Source organism: Leucoraja erinacea, chromosome 10 (assembly GCF_028641065.1).
Source record: "Leucoraja erinacea ecotype New England chromosome 10, Leri_hhj_1, whole genome shotgun sequence".
NCBI classification, from domain to species: Eukaryota; Metazoa; Chordata; class Chondrichthyes; order Rajiformes; family Rajidae; genus Leucoraja; species Leucoraja erinaceus.
Window position 1 is genome coordinate 6,017,137 of NC_073386.1, and position 22,619 is coordinate 6,039,755.

Here is a 22,619-nt window from a genome sequence, read left to right on the forward strand (position 1 = left end):
GCCCTTCACTCTAATGTGGACGTACACATTCTGAGCTTTCTTCAGCACACTTTTAAAAACATCCCATTTGGCCGATTCCCATCTAATTACCAGCTCCAGTCAACTTGAGCGAAACACACACCCTCTCTCACACCCTCAAAGTTGGCCTTACCCCAGTTGAGCATTTTAACACATGGACCTTCTCTGTCCCTATCCACAACTATCTTAAACCTAAGTGAACTGTGGTCACTGGTCCCAAAAGGCTCCTCCACACACACACACACTTCATTAACTTGCCCTTCCCAATTTCCCAATACCAGATCGAGCAGTGTGGGGGGCTCCGCATACTGCTTAAGGTTGGTTCTTTCATGGGGAAAGAGATCGGAGGTGGGATGAATCGAGCGACTATGTCAATGGAGAATCGCGAGTCCAAAGACCTAAATATCCTCCTTGCCTGCCCAGCATATGATCCTCTAGATCTATGTATTTAATTTCAGAATCGAATCGATTGAGTGAAAGACTGGTCTTCAATATATGTTTTTTTAAAAAAAATAAATGGATATTAATCCACCCGCTTATTGTGTAATTAATTTTGCACGGCATTTGAGGTGATTAAAACCCACTGTAATCTTCTCCTTTGGAGGCCGACTCTTGCCAATACACCGTTTTAGATTCCCCTTTTGCAGGTTGCCATTGTTCAGCCATGATCTCAGCTGCTGGGGTTGCAAGATCCCACAGGTAGGAAAGAGGAACTGCAGATGCTGGCTTACAAAAAAAAAGACACACAAAGTGCTGGAGTAACCCAGCAGCTCGGGCACCATCTCTGGAGAACGTGGAGAGGTGACATTTCAAATCGGGATTCTTCCTCACAGACTGGAGGAACAACACCTCGTATTCCACTTGGGTAGCTTGCGACACATGATTATTAGATTCTCCCATTTTGGGTGACTTACCAAAACACCCCCCCCACCCCCTCATTCTTCCCCATCCCCCTCCCCCACCCCCGCCCCCTTCTCTTCCCCGTGGACTCATACCCGTTTCTCTAGTCCCCCCCCCCCCCCCCTTCATTCCTTCCTCTTGTTTCACAATTCAAACCTCTTTATTGAGTTTAATGTGGAGATACCGCACGGAAACAGGCCCTTCGGCCCACCGACCAGCGATCCACGCACATCAACACTGCCCTACCACACACCGGGGCCAATACACACGTACACCAAGCCAATCAACTGGCAAACCTGTACGTCTTTGGAGTGCTGGAGGAAACTGAAGATCTCGGAGAAAACCCACGCAGGTCACGGGGGGAATGTGCAAACTCGGTACAGGATCGAACCCGGGTCTCTGGGGTTGTAAAGCAGCAACTCTACCGCTGCGCCACCGTGCTGCTCTTTGATTCCTCAGATATCCCTCGCCTTCTTCTGTCCCTTTCTCTCTCCTCCTTTCCACCCTGGGCCCCTCTCACACCCCCTTCATCCCACCTTACACCCCCCCCCCCCACTATGACCCTGTTTCTTGGGCCCCTCCTCCTAATGGACTCCATACCTCCTCCCCTCCCTGCCCTCTGTTGCTCCCATCTGCCTCCACCACTCATTCAGTTGCAATCTTTTATATCATTTATTCCAAATGTGGAAGATCAGCCATGACCACAGTGAATGGCGGTGCTGGCTCGAAGGGCCGAATGGCCTACTCCTGCACCTATTGTCTATTATAATCTTAGAAGCATAAAAAATAGGTGCCATTCGGCCCTTCGAGCCAGCACCGCCATTCAATAAGATCATGGCTGATCATCCAGAATCAGTGCCCAGTTCCTGCTTTCTCCCCATATCCCTTGATTCCATTCGCCCTAAGAGCTAAATCTAACTCTCTCTTGAATACATCCAATGAATTGTCCTCCTCTGCATTCTGCGGCAGAGAATTCCACTGATTTACTACTCTCTGGGTGAAAATCATCACTCTCTGGCTAATCTTCATGGAGATTGTGACCATTTTAGACACTATTATAAAGCAGGAACGGCGATAGTGTCCAAGCTCCAAGCCTGCATTTGGATCAGTAACTCTCGTCGAGGTTTTCAGTGGCAGAGTCTTTATCCACCACATTTGAACCAGTAGAAAAACCTTACCCATAGGATAATAAAAAGGAGGATAATAAAAAGAAGCTGGAGTAACTCCACGTGTCAGGCAGCATCTCTGGAGGAAGTGGACATGTGACATTCCGGGTCGAGATCCTTCTTCAGACTGATTGTGGTGGGGAGGGGGGAGGGGGGGAGGCTGGAAGCGAGGAAGGGCAGGGCAAAGCCTGGCCAATGGCAGAGAGCTAAAGGTGAGGAGGTTTGGTGAGTGGGGGGAGGGGTTGTTGATAGGCAGCTGGTTGAACAAAGACCTGAGATGAAAAGGTAAAAAGGTGGACATCCCGACCAGAGGGCTTGAACATCGGGCCGTCCGGAGTGTCAGGGCCCCGACCAGGGATGAACAAAGGGAGGAGGAGGATGAACAAAGGGAGGAGGAGGAGGACTGTCTGAACTGTATTGCCTTCCACCACAGTGAAGAATGCTGCGGTGGACGACTGTGTTGAATTATGGTGTGTATTGTGTCCTTTTTTCCATTGTAACTCTGCATGGTAAATTACATTTCACTGCACCTTATATGTGACCAATAAATTTTACCTTTGAAGAAGTATATAAGAACGGGTACACAACTTCGGAATTAAACTGATTTACGGACAGGGTGATGGGTGCGGTGAGAAATGAAGCAGGTATATCAACACGTTTTGTTTTTTGTTTTTTTTTAATTATTTTTCGCTTTTGGCTTATTTTTTTAAATTAAAGTTTTGACTTAATTGACAAGGGTAGAGGAGGAGGATAGTCACAAAATGCTGGAGTAACTCAGCGGGACAGGCAGCGTCTCTGGAGGGAAGGAATGCATGACGTTTCGGGTGGAGACCCTTCTTCAGATGGTCTCTTTGGGTGGAGATGGTCTGTCGGCTGGTCTTAAAGACCCGCCTCAGGTCTTCACGACTCGCCTCAGGGGAGAGGGAGATACATAGATAAGGAAGTGTCAGGTGTGAAAATAGGACAGAGGGAATGGATATCAAGGAAAATGTAGGGTGTCGACCCGAAACGTCACCCCTTCCTTCTCTCCAGCGATGCCGCCTGTCCCGCTGAGTTACTCCAGCTTTTTGTGCCCATCTTCAGTTTAAACCAGCATCTGCAGTCCCTTCCTACACAGAATAGATCATTGTTAGCTGGGATATGGGGAGAAGGCAGGACTGGGGTACTGATTGGGAATGATCAGCCATGATCACATTGAATGGCGGTGCTGGTTCGAAGGACCGAATGGCCTACTCCTGAACCTATTGTCTATTGTAAGCTGGGAGAAGGTAACAACAAAGCAAACAGAGATAAAATGTAGTCAGAGACAGAAATACCAGTGGGAGAACTAGGGGGGGGGGGGGGGGGGGGGGGGGGGGGGGGGGGGGTGGAAAGAGGGAGGGATGGAGAGAGAGCGAAACGGTATGTTAGCTTTCATAGCAAAAGGATTTGAGTATAGGAGCAGGGAGGTTCTACTGCTGTTGTACAGGGTCGTGGTGAGACCACACCTGGAGTATTGCGTACAGTTTTGGTCTCCAAATCTGAGGAAGGACATTATTGCCATAGAGGGAGTGCAGAGACCGGTTCACCAGACTGATTCCTGGGATGTCAGGACTGTCTTATGAAGAAAGACTGGATAGACTTGGTTTATACTCTCTAGAATTTTGAAGATTGAGAGGGGATCTTATAGAAACTTACAAAATTTTTAAGGGGTTGGACAGGCTAGATGCAGGAAGATTGTTCCCGATGTTAGGGAAATCCAGGACAAGGGGTCACAGCTTAAGGATAAGGGGGGAAATCCTTTAAAACCGAGATGAGAAGAACTTTTTTCACACAGAGAGTGGTGAATCTCTGGAACATCTCTGCCACAGAAGGTAGTTGAGGCCAGTTCATTGGCTATATATAAGAGGGAGTTAGATGTGGCCCTTGTGGCTAAGGGGATCAGGGGGTATGGAGAGAAGGCAGGTACGGGATACTGAGTTGGATGATCAGCCATGATCATATTGAATGGCGGTGCAGGCTCGAAGGGTTAAGGCCTACTGGGGCACCTAATTTCTATGTTTATATGAAAACACGGATTTTCCTTGAAGTTCGAGAAGTCAACATTCATACCGCTGGGTTGTAAGCTGCCCAAGTGAAATATGAGGCGCTGTTCCTCCAATTTGCTCTGGGCCTCACTCTGACAGTGGAGGAGGCCCAGGACAGAAAGGCCAGTGTGGGATTGGGAGGGGGAGTTAAAGTGTTAAGCAATGGGGAGATCACGTGGGTTTAGGCAAACTTAGAGGAGGTGCAGGTGAATGTCTGTCTCACCTGGAAGGATCCAGATTAGTTTAGCACATACAGTAAGCACTATAAAAGCTTTGTGTCTACAATGCGCACCTCCCACGCCACCCAATGCATTTCAAAGTGTCACTCCTTGTCGTAAATCCCAAATAGTCTTTAAAGAATGAAAGTCAGTCATGAGCATAGAACTTGAAATTTATAAGCAGATACAACTAACCCGTGTGAAGGAAGGAACTGCAGATGCCGGTTATACACTGAAGATACACACAAAAAGCTGGAGTAACTCAGCGGGACCGGCAGCATCTCTGGAGAGAAGCAGTGGGTGCCGTTTCGGGTCGAGACCCAAGAAGGGTCACCCATTCCTTCTCTTCAGAGATGCTGCCGGTCCCGCTGAGTTGCTCCAGCATTTTGTGTCTATCCCTTCTGCAATTGTCAGTCTTGCACATGTGAACTCTAAAATGCTTGCTCACCATTTCTCTCCTAAGCTTGCGTCAGAATTTCCGTCCTGTCTCAACTGCGTCTGCAAGCCCGATTTTCTTTTGAAATCCATAATCATAATGAGATGCGATCATGGCATTTTCAGCTCTTATTTTTAATCATTATTGGCTCAAGAATTGCCTATGGTCTATGACCAAAATTACAGGTCTACCCAATAGGAATTCCAATAGGAATTAGGCCATTCAGCCCATCAAGTCATTCAATCATGGTAGACAAAAGTGCTGGAGAAACCCAGCGGGTGCAGCAGCATCTATGGAGCGAAGGAAATAGGCAACGTTTCGGGCCGAAACCCTTCTTCAGACAGAGTCATTCAATCATGGCAGATCTATCTCTCCCTCCGAACTCCCATTCTCCTGCCTTCTCCCCATAACCTCTGGCAACCTCTTGTGTTAGGCTAATGTATGTAAGGTTAGATTATGGTATTTAGTTTAGAGATACAGAGCGGAAACAGGCCCTTCGACCCATCGAGTCTGCACCGACCAGCGTTCCCCACGCACTAGCACTAGGGACAATTTACAATTTTACAGAAACCAATTAACCTACAAACTTGTACGTCATTGGGGTGCGAGAGGGAAGGTACCAAAAAGCACCTGGATCGAAAACCTACCACTGCAACTGAGGAGAAGAACTTTTTTTCACGCAGAGAGTGGTGAGGGCCACAGAACGTAGGCAAACTATATAAGAGGGACAGATGTGCACCTTGTGGCTAAGGGGATCAGGGGGTATGGAAGAAGGCAGGTACGGGATTGAGGATGATCTGTATGAATGGCAGCTCGAAGGGCTGGCCTACTCCTGCACCTAATGTCTATGTTTCTATGTTTCTAACTCTGTGCCATGCTAAGTTAAGTTAGGTTTGTGATTGTCGCATCTGCCCTGGCACAGTAGAAAGCTAGATTTTGCACGCTATCCAAACTGATCAGATATACCATTATCCGAGATCCAATCCGTTCATACTCAAGTACAATAGATAGAGCAACGGGGAAGATACAGAGTGCAGGATCAATACACAGTGTCCAGTTAAACAGAGGACTCATCTGTCTTAAATGGAGGGTGGCAATGAGTCACCAAAGCTCCACGTTGCTAACTGGCTGTGCTGCTGCCTCGCAGCTCGGATGACCAGGGTTCAATCCTGATCTCCGCACTGTCTGTGTGGAGTTTGCACTCCCTCCCTGCGACTGAGTAGGGTTTCTTCCGGTTTCTTCCCCAAAAAATGTGCAGGTTGATAGGATAATTTGCTGACGTTAATGACCCCGAGTGTGCAGGTGAATGGGGGAAGTTGATGGCAATGTAGGTAGCAGTTATGGAGTGTTGTAGAGTCATAGTCATAGAGCATAGAAACAGGCCTTCCTGCCCAACTTGCCCACACTGACTAGGGTGTCCCATCTACAATAGTCCCACCTACCTGCATTTGGCCCGTATCCCTTAGAAACCTTTCCAGTCCACGTACCCGTCCAAATGTATTTTAGATGTTGTTATAGTTTCTGCCATAACGACTCTATTAGGTGGGACTAGTGTAGCTGGGGCATGTGGGTGTGGGCTGGCATGGGCAAGTTGGGCCAAAGGGCCTGTTTCCACGCTGTAAGACTCTGTGACTCCACCTCCTCTGGCAGCTCGCTCCATGCGCCTTCCACCCTCTATGTGTTAAAGAGTTGCTGATAGCCAGCAAATATCCGATGGGCCGAAGAGCCTGTTTCCACTCTGTATTTATCTCTGACTCGAAGTGAGGAAGGATTGTAGAGTCATCTTGTCCCCAACAACGTTACCTTCTATCCACCGCCACTCTGTGTGATTTTATGAAGAGAAAATGTGACCAAAAATGACAAAAGGGAGGGATTCTTTTAAATGGATAAAAACAAGGTGAATGGAGACAAAAAAATTACTAATGGGCCTGCCCCGCTTAGGTAATATTTTCGGCGACTGCCGGTGACTGTCATAGTCGTAGCAGGTCACCGAAAAGACCCCCCCTACGACAATGTCTACAACAACCTACCACCTAGTCAACGTCAAGCTACGGCAAGCTACCGACAAGCGGCGACCCATTAGGATGTCCATCTACGACCACACCTACGACAAGGTGTAGGGAATTGAAGAATACAGTTGAACAGAGGGATCTGGGTATAACCGTGCATAGTTCCTTGAAGGTGGAATCTCATATAGATAGGGTGGTAAAGAAAGCTTTTGGTATGCTAGCCTTTATAAATCAGAGCATTGAGTATAGAAGCTGGGATGTAATGTTAAAATTGTACAAGGCATTGGTGAGACCAAATCTGGAGTATGGTGTACAATTTTGGTCGCCAAATTATAGGAAGGATGTCAACAAAATAGAGAGAGTACAGAGGAGATTTACTAGAATGTTGCCTGGGTTTCAACAACTAAGTTACAGAGATAGGTTGAATAAGTTAGGTCTTTATTCTCTGGAGCGCAGAAGGTTAAGGGGGGACCTGATAGAGGTCTTTAAAATGATGAGAGGGATAGACAGAGTTGATGTGGACAAGCTTTTCCCTTTGAGAATAGGGAAGATTCAAACAAGAGGACATGACTTCAGAATTAAGGGACAGAAGTTTAGGGGTAATATGAGGGGGAACTTCTTTACGCAGAGAGTGGTGGCGGTGTGGAATGAGCTCCCAGTGGAAGTGGTGGAGGCAGGTTCATTGGTATCATTTAAAAATAAATTGGATAGGCATATGGATGAGAAGGGAATGGAGGGTTATGGTACGAGTGCAGGCAGGTGGGACTAAGGGGAACAAAATTTGTTCGGCATGGACTTGTAGGGCCGAGATGGCCTGTTTCCGTGCTGTAATTGTTATATGGTTATATGGTTAAACCCACGTCCGCCCGCGACAAGCTACAACAAGGTAAGAGAATTCAGTTGCCAGTACCTGTCGCCGGGGGCGGAGAGGAAGCAGGATAAGGGGGGGGAGGGGAGAGAGCAAAGCCTGGCTTTAAGATGGTAAACAAGCAGCAAGTTGTGTTAGTGCAGATGCAACTCAACGCAGCTAGCCCCGACAACTCTGCAGCCAGCCAGACTTTCCCTGACTGCAGGGGTTTGTGATTGTCATGGCAGTGTGGGTGTGTGAAGGATGGCGAACAAGACTTTTATTTTATGTGCACATCATCACATGTCTCAGTGCACTTAACATCCAGTTAATTACCGTTGCCGTGCAGTGTTTGGGATGTGCTGATGTCCAGTCACTCTGAACAAACAGCAGCAAGTTGTGGGAGTTTCAGTGAATTGCATTGATTAAAGGCGAACCAGGGAGTCGGCAAAATGCCTGGCCGTTCTTGGGCCACATCCCGGGATAGTAGGGTGGCACGGTGGCGCAGCGGTAGAGTTGCTGCCTTAAGGGCCTGTCCCACATAGGCGAGTTTTTTCCTGTTGCCACATGGTTGCGGCGTGACGCTTGTATTGTCGTGAGCGGTCTCCTCAAGTGTCGTTACTTATTCCTAGTCACCGCTGGATTTTGAAATGTTCAAAACCTCTCGACGACAGTGCCCGTCTTCTCCTGTCGTAGGTTGTCGCCAGGTGATGTTGGTTGACGCCGGGTCATGACCTCATGACCTCAATGAATTCCATTGGTGACAGCCTACGTCAACTGGCGACAGTTCCCGCGTCAAGAGAAGTCTTCAGTCGTCATCATTTGTCGCCGACAGGGTGGTAGCTTGTCGCTGGTGGCGGTAGGTTGACTTTGGGTGTCGTAGGTTGTCGCCTGTGTGGTCAAAGGTTGTTGTAGGTGCAGTTGTAGGAGGACGTCCCGTGTCACGAGGAATTGTGTCGCTGGTTGACATAGGTTGACGTCGACTATGTGGTTCCTTGTCGTGGACGTTGTTGTGAAGTGGGTGCATTTCCGGAGTCATGCCACGACAGTGACTGTCGCCACGGTTGCCTAAATCGCCCACGTGGGACAGGCCCTTTACAGCGCCAGAGACCCGGGTTTGATCCTGACTGCGGGTGCTGTCTGTACGGGGTTTTGTACATTCTCCTTGTGACCGCGTGGGTTTTCTCTGGTTTCCTCCCACGCTCCAAAGACGCACAGGATTGTAGATTCATTGGTTTGGTACAGATGTAAAAATTGTCCCTAGTTTAGTTTAGGAATGTGTAGAATGGAACTGCAGAGGCTGGTTAAAACCGAAGATAGACACAAAAAGCTGGAGCAACTTCAGCAGGACAGGCAGCATCTCTGGATAGAAGGAATGGGTGACGTTTTGGGTCCCCCCCCCCCCCCCCCCCCCCCCCGACACTTCTTCCCCCAGAACAATTGCACTACTACTACTGTATGTACGTATATATATATTTATTGCTCATTATTCTATGTTTGCTCTTTGGGAGATGCTAACTGCATTTCCTTGTCTCTATACTGTACACTGCACAATGACAAAAAAGATTGAATCTGAATCTGAATACAATCAAACTGAAGGTAAATTGTAGGGGGAATTGGCCTCTGTAAAATTCCTCTTAGTGCGTAGGGAGTGGATGAGAAAATGGGAAAACCCATTTGGCCCGTCAAGTCTACTCTGCCATTCAATCGTGGCTCTTCCATCTTCCCCTCTCAACCCCATTCATTCTGCTGTCTTCTCCCCATAACCCCTGGCACCCGCACCAGTCAACAATCTATCCATCTCTGCCTTAAAAATATCCACTGGCTTGGCCTCCACAGCCTTCTGTGGCAAAGAATTGCACAGATTCACCACCCTCTGACTAAAGAAATTCCTCCTCCTCTCCTTCCTCAAGGAACGTCCATTTATTCTGAGGCCGTGGCCTCTGGTCCTGGACTCTCCCGCAAGTGGAGACATCCTCTCCACATCCATTCTATCCACACATCTGTGCATGTGCTGGGCTACTCAACAACAGTGTCACCACAACAAGCCCCGCACACTAACACCCACCAGCAGTGGAGGAACACTTTGAGCAGCAAACCAGCCTGTACGTCTTCCTCCTCAGCTCCAGAATGCATAAAAATAGAATCAGTTGAGGGTCTGTCCCACTTTCCTGAGTCCGTAGGAGTCCATGGATATATCGTAGCGGCTCGCTATGCCAGCCGTAGGTAGTCGGGGCATCAGGTAAGTCGGGACGTTTTTTCCAGCCCGATGAAAAATGTCCACGAGTAAAAATAAAAAGCCCAGAGTACTTACGGCTGGCATAACGAGCCGCTACGGTATATCCACGGACTCCTTCAGACTCGTTACCAACATTCTGCGAGTTTGAAAACCCGGGAGAATTTGTGAATAACTCGGGGAAACCCCCCCCCCCCCAAATCTCTACTTACAGTCTGAAGAAGGGCTATTTATTTTCTCCGGTGATGCTGCCTGACCCGTTGAGTTACTCCAGCACTTTGTGTCTATCTTAGTCACTTTGTAGATTAGTACCATGGAACATAGAACGCGGTACAGCACAGAAACAGGCCTTTCGGCCCAAAATGTTTGTGCCAAACATGATGCCAAGACCAGGACTCATATCTGCCTGCACGTAATCCATATCCATATTCCTCCGTTCCCCGCATGTCTGCGTTCTTGTCTAAAAGCCTCATAACCGCCACTGTCATAACTGCCTCCACCACCAACCCTGACAGCACGTTGCAGGCACCCACCACTCTCGGTGTGTTGATCTTGCCCCACACATCTCCTTTAAAAGGTGCCCCTCTGACCTTAACGCCGACTTCTCCAGCCTTTGACATTTCTGCCCTGGGATAAAGGTTCTGACTGCCTATTCTTTCTTTAGCTTTTATTTTTTAGTTTGGTTTAGAGGTACAGAATGGAAACAGGACCTTCGGCCCATTGAGTCCACGCCGACCAGCGATCCCCGTACACCTAACGCTATCCTGCACACGAGGAACAATTTTTAACGGAGCCAATTAACCTACAAACCTGCGCGCCCTTGGAGTGTGGGAGGAAACCGGAGCACCCTGTGAAAACCCACGCAGGTCACGGGGAGAACGCACAAACTCCGCACAGACAGCACCAGTAATCATGATCGAGGCCTGGTCCCTGGCGCTGTTAGGCAGCAACTCTACCGCTGCGCCAGTGTGACGCCCTTATCTAATAAAACAGTTAAAGACCAGGCAGTAACAGCCAAGCTTGCTAGGTTGAGTTCCAGCTAGTTTGTGCTCATGTGCTATGTCACTCTCCGGGGACCATGACTCAGCAATTCATAAGAGCTCAGCTGTAGATCAGCAGAGCATTTCAATAATCAGGCCACCATATAAAGTGAGAGCGTGGTATAATGTACATTGCTGGAAAAAAACTCCGCAGCCCAGCGGCACAGTGGTAGAGTTGCTGCCTTATCTGTGATTCAGGTGATAGAGTAACCATAGCAGGTTCTATGGGAAGCCAACTTCACTGGACAATTCCTTTCAGTCCCCCTAAAGCTATGCTCTATCATACTTGCTGAAGGAACAACCAAATCTAAGGCCATAAGGTCTTAGGCGCAGAATTAGGCCATTCGGCCCATCACGTCTACGCCGCCATTCAATCATGGCTGATCTATCTTTCCCCCCTAACCTCCATTCTCCTACCTTCTCCCCATAACCTCTGACACCCGTACTAATCAAGAATCTATCTATCTCTGCCTTAAAAATACCTATTGACTTGGCCTCCACAGCCTTCTGTGGCAATGTATTCCACAGATTCACCAGCCTCCGACTAAAGAAATTCCTCCTCATCTCCTTCTTAAAGGAGCGTGCTTTAATTCCGAGGCTCTGACCTCTGGTCCTAGACTCTCCCACTGGTGGAAACATCTTCTCCACATCCACTCTATCCCGACCTTTCACTATTCGAGCCAACAGATGCCTCGATACCTGTAGAGTTACACCATCAGATCAAGGTGGAAGGGTAGCTGATGAAGGAGCTTCATGGGATGGATGTGGTGGAGGGGTTCCAGACCCTTTACGTCCCGTTTACCCCTGGCAACTTTAATACTTTCTACAGGGGCACGGTGGAGTCTGTACTCACGTACTGCATAAATACGTGGTACTGCACCTGCAACTGCTCGGACAGGAAGGCTCTGCAGAGGTTAGTGAGGGGAGCAGAGAGGATCATTGGCGTCTCCCTACCCTCGGTACAAGAACTGTTCCAGAGCCGCTGTCTGAAAAAAGCTCAGAGAATTGCTAAGGACAAACTGCACCCCGTCCACATACACCTGGATCTCCTGCCATCAGGCAAGAGATATCGAAGCATCAAAGCCCGGACTACAAGACTGCTAAACAGCTTCCTACCACAGGCTGTGAGGCTGCTAAACAGTCACTCTGTACTCACAGTCACTTGATTCTGCGGCTGGCACGGACACTTTAATAACTGGCACTGGCCACTCAAATCAGCTGCCCCGGACATTTTTTATGATTGGTTTATTGTATTTTAACATTGTGTTTTTACCTGCTTTTAACTATTTATACTGTTCAATCAGGGACTGGATTGTTTTTAGTGTTATTATGTGTGAAATGTTTTAAATTTCATGTGCGATGCTCCGCTATTCACTGGGAAACGTCTTTTCATTTTGCACTGTACAACTGTTGCTTGCAAGATGACAATAAAGGTTGATTGATTGATTAATAGCACACAACAATGTTATTTCACTTATTCATTAACAACGAATGATGAACAGTCTGGCTTTCGCCCCCTCCATAGCACAGAAACTGCTCTCCTCAAAGTCCTCGACGACCTCCTCACCTCTGCTGACGCCGGTTCCCTCAACATCCTCATCCTCCTCGACCCGAGCACAGCCTTCGATACAGTGAACCATAACATCCTGCTCACCAGACTCAAAGACCTCGGCATTGAAGGCTCTACACTCAGCTGGCTCCGTTCCTACCTTTCCAACAGATCCCACTTCATCTCTCTCCACAACCACAACCTCTGCTACAGCCACAGTCACTCAAGGCGTTCCCCAAGGATCCGTACTCGGCCCCCTTCTCTTCATCATCTACATCCTCCCCCTTGGTCAGATACTCCGCCACTTCAACCTGGACTTCCACTGTTACGCTGACGACACCCAGATCTACCTTGGCACCAAATCCCCCCACAACCCCCCCACCCTCTCCCATATCAACTCCTGTTTGTCAGCTATAAAAACCTGGATGCAACATAATTTCCTCAAACTCAATAGCGATAAGACAGAATTCCTCCTCATAGGCTCCAAAGCCACACTCAGCAAAATCAATAACCTCACTCTCACCATCGACGGCACCACTGTCTCCCCATCTCCCCAGGCCCGCAACCTTGGCGTAATCTTGGATTCCACCCTCTCCCTTGCCCTCACATCCGCCATGTCATTAAAACCTCCTTCTTTCATCTCCGCAACATTGCCAAACTCAGACCCTCTCTCACACCTCCCGCTGCTGAAAGACTCATCCATGCCTTCATCTCCTCCCGACTGGACTACTGCAACTCACTTCTCCTTGGCATCAGCTCCACCTACATCAACCGACTCCAACTGGTCCAGAACGCAGCCGCCCGACTCATCACCCACACCAAATCCTGGCATCCCATCACTCCAGTCCTCAAACAACTTCACTGGCTTCCCATCTCCCACCGGATCAACTACAAAATCCTGATCCTCACCTACAAAGCCCTCCACCATCTGGCCCCCCCCCATATCTCACTGACCTCCTCTCCCCCTACCAACCCTCACGGTCCCTCAGATCCACATCAGCCGGTCTCCTCTCCATCCACAAGTCCAACCTCCGCAGTTTTGGGGACAGAGCCTTCTCCAGGGCAGCTCCCAGGCTCTGGAACTCCCTCCCCCAACTGATCCGCAATTCCGTGTCCCTCACCATCTTCCAGTCCCGCCTCAAGACCCATCTCTTCACCTCTGCCTATCCTTAGCCCCACGTCCTCCTCCCCTTCTCATCTGTGCATTAATTGCCTCATATTGTGTTTTGTATTGAATTCTGTCTTTACTTTGTGTACTAGTCATGTCTCTACTATTTATTTCATTCCCCTTACATGTTTTTCCTCTACCTGCTAAATTTTTGTAAGGTGTCCTTGAGACTCCTGAAAGGCGCCCATAAATAAAATTGATTATTATTTTATTAACAGATACCGGTTTATACCAGAACCAAACACAGTCAGTCACTGAGAAGATATATGTACTAATCCAGAATTAACAAATTTACCCCCTGGGTAGGCGAAATTTACCCCAGGTTGGGAACTCTTGATGTAGAGAATTCAGCTTGCAAGCTATACCACAACAAAGTGCAGCTGACACAAGATCATTGCTGATCGTGGCCTGGATAGAGTGGATGTGGAGTGGATGTTTCCACTAGTGGGAGAGTCTAGGACCAGAGGCCCCAGCCTCAGAATTAAAGGACGTTCTTTTGGGAAGTTGATGAGGAGAAATTTCTTTAGTCAGAGGGTTGTCGTAAATCTGTGGAATTCTTTGCCATGGAAGGCTGTGGAGGCCAAGTCAGTGGATAATTTAAAGGCAGAGATAGATAGATTCTTGATGAGTACTGGTGTCAGAGGTTATGAGGAGAAGGCAGGAGAATGGGGTTAGGAGGGAGAGATAGATCAGCCATGATTGAATGGCGGAGTAGACACAATGGTCAGAATGGCCTAATTCTGTGCCAATTACCTTATGGCCTTAAATTTGGTGTTCAGTCAGCAAGTATGATAGAGCATAGCTTTAGGGGGACTGAAAGGAATTGTCCAGTGAAGTTGGCTTCCCATAGAACCTGCTATGGTTACTCTATCACCTGAATCATAGATAAGGCAGCAACAGATAAGGCAGAAACTTCTTAAGGGGTTGGACAGGCTAGATGCAGGAAGATTGTTCCCGATGTTGGGGAAGTAGACTTGATGGGCCTAATTGTATTTCTATTCCTTACGACCTTATGAACACAAAAAGAGGTTTTGGGAGATTCAAATTCCACCCCGTGCAGTCCTTCATGGATCCTAGATTTTAGGAGCTACCTTACCAAGATAAGGATGATGAGGCTGTGGAATTTACTACGACCAAGAAATGGACGTAGAATTAAAATGACTGAATAGACATAGAAACATAGAAATTAGGTGCAGGAGTAGGCCATTCGGCCCTTCGAGTCTGCACCGCCATTCAATATGATCATGGCTGATCATCCAACTCAGTATCCCGTACCTGCCTTCTCTCCACACCCTCTGATCCCCTTAGCCACAAGGGCCACATCTAACTCCCTCTTAAATATAGCCAATGATATATAGCCAATGAATTTAAGGAGCAGATGAGTATATAGGAGGGGGAGGGGAGGGATTAAAAGGAGGAGAGAGGGAGGCACAGATCATAATCTCTGACGCTGGAAAAATAGAAGGTAGACAAAAATGCTGGAGAAACGCAGCGGGTGAGGCAGCATCTAGATGCTGCCTCACCCGCTGAGTTTCTCCAGCATTTTTGTCTACCTATAATCTCTGATGCATTTAAGTTATGCCCCTGTCCCACTTAGGAAACCTGAACGGAAACCTCTGGAGACTTTGCGCCCCACCCAAGGTTTCCATGCGGTTCCCGGAGGTTTTTGTCAGTCTCCCTAATGGTCGAAAGTGGTTTCCGCTCCTTCTTATAGTTCCCGGCGATTATTTCAAAAAATTCAAAACCGGCCACGACTAAAAATATGGTTGCCGTTTTAAAAATCGGTATTTTTTTTTTTTTTTTTAGTCGAAGCCGGTTGCGAAGCTAGTTGTAGGTGGTTGTTGGAGGTTGCAGGTCTTACCTTCCACTACCTGCAACCTCCGGCAACCACCTGCAACCTATTTTTAGTCGCGGCCGGTTTTGAATTTTTTGAAATAATCGCCGGAACATAGAAGAAGCGGAAACTACTTTCGACCATTAGGGGAGACTGACAAAAACCCCCGGGAACCGCACGGAAACCTCGGGTGAGGCGCAAAGTCTCCAGAGGTTTCCGTTCACGTTTCCTAAGTGGGACAGGGGCATACGACACAATGATCCATTGACTGTGCAGTCTGAACAATGTACAAAAGTTTCTAATAAACGGAATAGTGAAAGTAAACTGAACAGTGAAATTAAAATAAATATATATATATTTTTTTTTAAATGGCTGCACAAGAACGTTTGGAAATGTGGGCGTCTGTAAACATGTCACAAACTCAATGTACCAACACAGCATCCTATGTTGGGCAACAATCATTGAGGAAAGACCTCTTCCTCTGATGTGCTGTGGGTCCATTAACTGTGAATAGGGATCCCTCTGGCTCTATCTCTGCCAGATGATATCCATTTACTTCCACTAGCTTACCAGGGAAAATAGACATGATTTTCTGACATGTTTATGCGCATATATAGATGGTGGCCGATTAGGAAAAAGGGAGATGCAACGAGACCTGGGTGTCATGGTACACCAGTCATTAAAAGTAGGCATGCAAGTGCAGCAGGCAGTGAAAAAAGCGAATAGTATGTTAGCATTCATAGCAAAAGGATTTGAGTATAGGAGCAGGGAGGTTCTACTGCAGTTGTACAGGGTCTTGGTGAGACCACACCTGGAGTATTGTGTACAGTTTTGGTCTTCAAATCTGAGGAAAGACATTCTTGCCTTAGAGGGAGTACAGAGAAGGTTCACCAGACTGACTCCTGGGATGTCAGGACTTTCATATGAAGAAAGACTGGATAGACTCGGCTTGTACTCGCTAGAATTTAGAAGATTGAGGGGGGATCTTATAGAAACTTACAAAATTCTTAGGGGGTTGGACAGGCTAGATGCAGGCAAATTGTTCTCGATATTGGGGAAGTCCAGGACAAGGGGTCACAGTTTAAGGATAAAGGTGAAATCCTTTAGGACCGAGATGAGAAAAACATTTTTCACGCAGAGAGTGGCGAGTCTCTGGAACTCTCTGCCACAGAAGGTAGTTGAGGCCAGTTCATTGGTTATATTTAAGAGGGAGTTAGATGTGGCCCTTGTGGCTAAAGGGATCAGGGGGTATGGAGAGAAGGCAGGTACAGGATACTGAGTTGGATGATCAGCCATGATCATATTGAATGGCGGTGCAGGCTCGAAGGGCCGAATGGCCTACTCCTGCCCCTATTTTCTATGTTTCTATGTATTGTATTGTATACAAAAGCAGGGATGTAAAGCTGAGGCTCTATGAGGCGCTGGTCAGGCCGCATTTGGAATATTGTGAGCAAATTTTGGGCACCATATCTGAGGAAGGATGTGCTGGCTCTGGAGAGGGTCCAGAGGGGGTCTCCAGGAATGATCCCAGGAATGAGTAGGTTAAACTGTGATGAGCTGGAGTATAGAAAAATCAGGGGTGGGGAGGTGATCTCATTGAAACATACAGAATAGTGCAAGGCTTGGATAGATGTGGAGAGTACACAAAAATGCTGGAGAACTCAGCAGGTGCAGCAGCATCTATGGAGCGAAGGAGATAGGCAACGTTTCGACCCGAAACGTTGCCTATCTCCATCGCTCCATAGATGCTGCTGCACCCGTTGAGTTTTCCAGCATTTTTGTGTACCTTCAATTTTCCAGCATCTGTAGTTCCTTCTTAAACACATAGATGTGGAGAGGATGTTTCCGCCAGTCGGAGAGTCTAGGACTAGAGGTCGTAGCGTCATAATTAAAGGACGTTCTTTTAGGAAGATGAGGAGAAATTTCTTTAGTTATAGTGTGGCGAATCTGTGGAATTCTTTGCCACAGAAGCCTAAGGAGGCCGTCAGTGGATACTTTTGGGGCAGAGATAGATAGATTCTTGATTAGTACGGGTGTCAGAAGTTTTGGGGAGAAGGCAGGAGAATGGGGTTGGGAGGGAGAGATAGATCACCCAGGGTTGAATGGCGGAGTAGACTTGATGGGCCGAATGCCCCTAATTCTACTCCTATCATTTACAAACTTATGTAGCTACTTCAGGTCTGTTTAAAAAGACTTGTTCAAGGCAGTCCTCCAGATTCAGGGACATTTCTACACAGCTGTTGTCAGGCAACTGAAACATCCTATCACCAAGACAGCATTCCTGAACTATCACCTACCTCAATGGAGACCCTTGGGCTATTTTTAATCTTGCACTGAACGTTATTCCCTTTATCTTCTATCAATACACTGTGGATGGCTTGTAATCCGCTGATTGAATAGCACGCAATTATAAAACGTTTCACTGTACCTCGGTACACGTGACACTAAAACTAAACTAAACTAAAACTATGTGTAGGAAGGACCTGCAGATGCTGGTTTTACACCGAAGATGGTCACAGAATGCAGGAGTAACTCAGCGGGACAGGCAGCATCTCTGGAGAGAAGGAATGGGTGACGTTTCGGGTCGAGACCCGTCATCAGACTGAGAGTCAGGGAGGGGGACACTAGAGGGATGGGAAGGTTGCAGAATCAAACTGGTTGGGAGTAAAACAGAGGAGAAAGAATGCTGAGTTACCTGGCATCGGGGCCATGGGCTCATAGCTGTTGCCACTGGTTCTCTCCACTCCATTCATCTTCTCCATTCTTTTAGAGTCGCTTTCGTTTTCCTCTCAGGCTCTTGGCAGTACTCTTAATAGGGCACGCACAATGTTTTGTCTGCTCTCCTCCCCACCCTCTCCGCTGCCCAATGACTTGTGCCAGACCTCACCCAGAAGGAATCTGAAGTCACGGCTCTGGTGAATCAGCGGGTTTTCAAAACTTGGGGAGGGGTGGCAAGTCATGTGTGTGTGTGTTTATGTGTGTGTGTGTGTGTGTGTGTGTGTTTGTGTGTGTGTGTGTATATATCCGTGTGTGTGTGTGTTTGTGTGTATATATATATGTGTGTGTGTGTGTGTGTGTGAGTGTGTATATATATGTGTGTGTGTGTGTGTGTGTGTGTGTGTATATATATATCCGTGTGTGTGTGTGTGTTTGTGTGTATATATATATACGTGTGTGTGTATATATATATCCGTGTGTGTGTGTGTTTGTGTATGTATATATATATATACGTGTGTGTGTGTGTGTATATATATATATATACGTGTGTGTGTGTGTGTGTGTATATATACGTGTGTGTGTGTATATATATATATATATATACGTGTGTGTGTGTGTGTTTGTGAGTGTATATATCCGTGTGTGTGTGTATGAATATATATATATATATATATCCGTGTGTGTGTGTGTATATCCGTGTGTGTGTATATATCCGTGTGTGTGTGTGAGTGTATATCGTGGCTTATGGAGTTGAGGGGGAGCAGGGACAGACAACTTTGGATCGTCACAACTGCGACCAACGTTAATGTGGTCATTTGAAACTGCAAGACTGAAAAGCAGTCTGCTGCCACTTTAAGTAACAAAGGGGAAGCTGAAGGGAAAGTCCATCCGTGGGGCTGATTTGTTTTGACAGGAAGTTTGAGCATGACTAACCGATCAGCTGATCAGCGTTTTAAAAAAACCCAAACACAGTAGTTTGCAAGAGTAGGCTGTGCGAGAAGTTCCAGGAGTCGACAGCAACGCCTGGCTGATTTAAACCTCCAGCTGCTGTCCTGGGCAAATACATACAAGTTGCTTTAACTTGTTTGGCCACGGCTGCTGGGGGGGGTGGTGGGGGGGGTGTTCCTCTCTCTCTCTCTCCCCACCCCCCCACTCACACACAATGACGTTGTTTGTTCCTTTGCCGATGCAGAGTGGGGATTGAGCAGCTGGAAGTCATTTGCACCGACATTCCTGGCACGCCGGGCCAGAGCGCTTGCAAAGTTTCAACCCCTCAGAAAACAACACCCAAAATACACGCGTGAAGCTCTGCTCGATGGCGCAGCCGTAGAGTTGCTGCCTCACAGCGCTAGGGACCCGGGTTCGGTCCTTACTCCGGGCGCTCTCTGTGCGTTCTCCCCGTGATCGCATGGGTTTCCCCCGGGTGCTCCGGTTTCTTTCCACACTCCTGAGAGGTTTGCAGGTTAACTGTTGTAAAATTGATCCTGCCATATCATCTAAATGACCAAGTTTACATTTTCAGGGACACACCATGTAGCAATGTTACAAAATTAAAAAAATCAAGTCTGCAATTTATCTCATCAGATAGAGCATAAAAAGAAATTTAATTTGACACCTAATTCACTTTCATATCTTCAGTATTAAAAAAGTTATGGCCATTTTCATACTCGGAAATTAGCATCATGTTCCCTATTGCTTTTCCATTGACTTAACACAAAAGCTGTGATCAAGAACAGTCAAAAGCCCATAACTTTCTTAAACATTAAGAGAACTGAAAGACATGTTCAGTTATTATAGATTGAAGCATTCTGAAACAAATATGAAACAATCTTACTTAGATGACTTGAAATTAAAGCATATAGTTAGTTAGTTACCTAATTGTAGCTAATTACAAAATTCAATTACTAGATCTAAACATTTATCAATTTCTTAAGAATAGATTAACATTTTTAAATAGCCTAAGTGTCCAAATAACATTCACATAAGAATTCACAATATAACATAATTTTTAAATCTCATTGTCATGGATTTATAGGCCAAATGGAAGGAATTTAATGTTTAATACCTGTAAATGAATGGCCATTTGAATCATCTTGTTGATGGGTTTTTCTGGAATGCGATCATTTGGAACGTTGCGGTTGCAGTGAATTTAGACCCCCATATCGGCATGAAAAATATTGCCGGTTCGTATGGGGGAAAAAAATCACAGTTTCGCAACGTAAAATGTGAATTAAAGGCATCTTAAGGAGCACTTTTATACATAAAATAAACGACTTTCTTTTACCTGTCCCGTACGTGAAACCCGTCCCCGTTGTCGGCGTTGACGGCTTTAGAAGTTGATTTTAAAATTACTCCAGTGATTAACTTGTCGGGCGATTTAAAAAAAAATTACACAGAACGCCCGTCGGAATGATTCTTCAGCAAAATCTTGCACTCCAACCAAATATAATCCAGGACAAGGTAACAAAAAAAACGCGTTTTAACCCCGCCCCCCCCCGCGCACACGGCCAGTGGCAGAATTGCAGCGCCGCTGAAGGTAAGTATTGTAACATATCTACACCATGTAAACAGGCCTTTCAGCCCATCAATTCCATGCCGACCAATTGACATGGTTCTATGTGTAGGAAGGAACTGCAGGTGCTGGTTTAAACTGAAGGTAGGTGCAAGCTGCCAGAGGAGGTAGTTGAGGCAGGGACTATCCCAACTGTTTTAAGAAACAGTTAGACAGGTACATGGATAGGGCAGGTTTGGAGTGATACGGGCCAAATGCGGGCAGGTGGGACTAGTGAAGATGGGACATGTTGGCCGGTGAGGGCAAGTTGGACCGAAGGGCTTGTTTCTATGCTGTATCACTCTATGACTCCAATGCATATCTGGACCCAAAGTAGAAAAATAATAAGTTGAAGAAACTCTTTGATCCGATCACTGAGTATTTCTGATCCCTGTCACTAACACCGGTCCTTAGGTCCTCTAAATCAGAGAGGTCTATCATGGGTGAATAAAATGTGTGGGCAGCCTCAATGAAATTAAAAAAATGGCTGTTGCTTAGTCTGTAGTGGGAGGAGAGGCTGATTATAAGATAATTAAACACAAAAAGCCTTGAAGACACCTTTATGTCCCATTCCCACACTGACCTTTCTGTCCTGGGTCTCCTCCATTGTCAGGGTGAGGCCACACGCAAATTGGAGGAACAACACCTCATATTCTTGTTTGGGCAGCTTACAACCCAGCGGTAGGAATATTGATTTCTCTAACTTCATGTAACCCCCACGTCCCCACTTTCTCCGTCCCTCCCCCCCACCCAAGTTATCGCACCAGTTCCACTGTCGTCCTGTAGAGTTTCACTGTCTGCATAACTCCTTATCACCTAGCCCTCCAGCCAACAATGGACCATTGTGGGCTCCACCTATCCTCTGTTATCATTACTTTTTTGCTCATCTTTCATTCATTTGTTCTATATCTCTATATCACCGTCTACATCTTTTGTTTCCATTCCCCTCAAGATGGATCTCGACCCGAAATATCACCTAATCTTTTTCTCCACAGATGCTGCCTGGAGTGCTGAGTTACTCCAGCATTTTTGTGTCTACATTTTATGTTGCAAACAGGATAGTTTAGTTTAGTTTAGTTTAGAGATACAGCGCGGAAACAGGCTCTTCGGACCACCGAATCCGCATCGACCAGCGATCCCCGCACATTAACACTGTCCTATATGCTCTAGGGACAATTTACATTTCATACCAAGCCAATGAACCTGAAAACCAGCACGTCTTTGGTGTGCGGGAGGAAACCGAAGTTCTCGGAGAAAACGCACGCTGGTCACGGGAGAACCTACAAACTCTGTACAGACAGTTGTACAGAGCCCTAGTGAGACCGCACCTGGAGTATTGTGTGCAGTTTTGGTCCCCTAATTTAAGGAAGGACATTCTTGCTATTGAGGGAGTGCAGCATAGGTTTACAAGGTTAATTCCCAGGATGGTGGGACTGTCATATGCTGAGAGAATGGAACAGCTGGGCTTGTACACTCTGGAGTTTAAGAGGATGAGAGGATATCTCATTGAAACATATATAGGCTTGGACACACTAGAGGTAGGAAACATATTGGGGGAGTCCAGAACCAGGGGCCACAGTTTAAGAATAAGGAGTAAAGGGCCTGTCACACGAGCATGCGACCTGCATGCGGCAAGCGCGACCTAAAGGGCCGGTCCCATCAGCATGCGCCTGCATGCGGCAAGCGTGACCTAACGTGGTCGCTTGAGCCGTACGGCCTCGCGGGGTTGGTCCCATTTCGATCGCCGGCGCCGTATGGAGTTGTGTGGAGCAGGTCTCGACATCGCGCGGGGCTCCGAAAAACTGACCGTGTTTAAAAATTCCGAGCGGCAACGGCCTGCCGGCCCGCAGCCGCCACGACGCT

General features: G+C 47.1%; 1 protein-coding gene across 1 annotated transcript in view; it reads right to left on the reverse strand.

The window, feature by feature from the left end:
- Positions 1 to 18,480, reverse strand: part of LOC129700726 (uncharacterized) — a 227,098-nt gene extending 208,618 nt beyond the window's left edge. Inside the window, exon 1 of the mRNA XM_055641346.1 lies at positions 18,183 to 18,480. Coding sequence (XP_055497321.1) covers positions 18,183 to 18,249 — 67 coding nt within the window. The 5' untranslated portion in view covers positions 18,250 to 18,480. The remainder of the gene's footprint in view (positions 1 to 18,182) is intronic.
- Between the last annotated feature and the right edge of the window lie 4,139 nt (positions 18,481 to 22,619).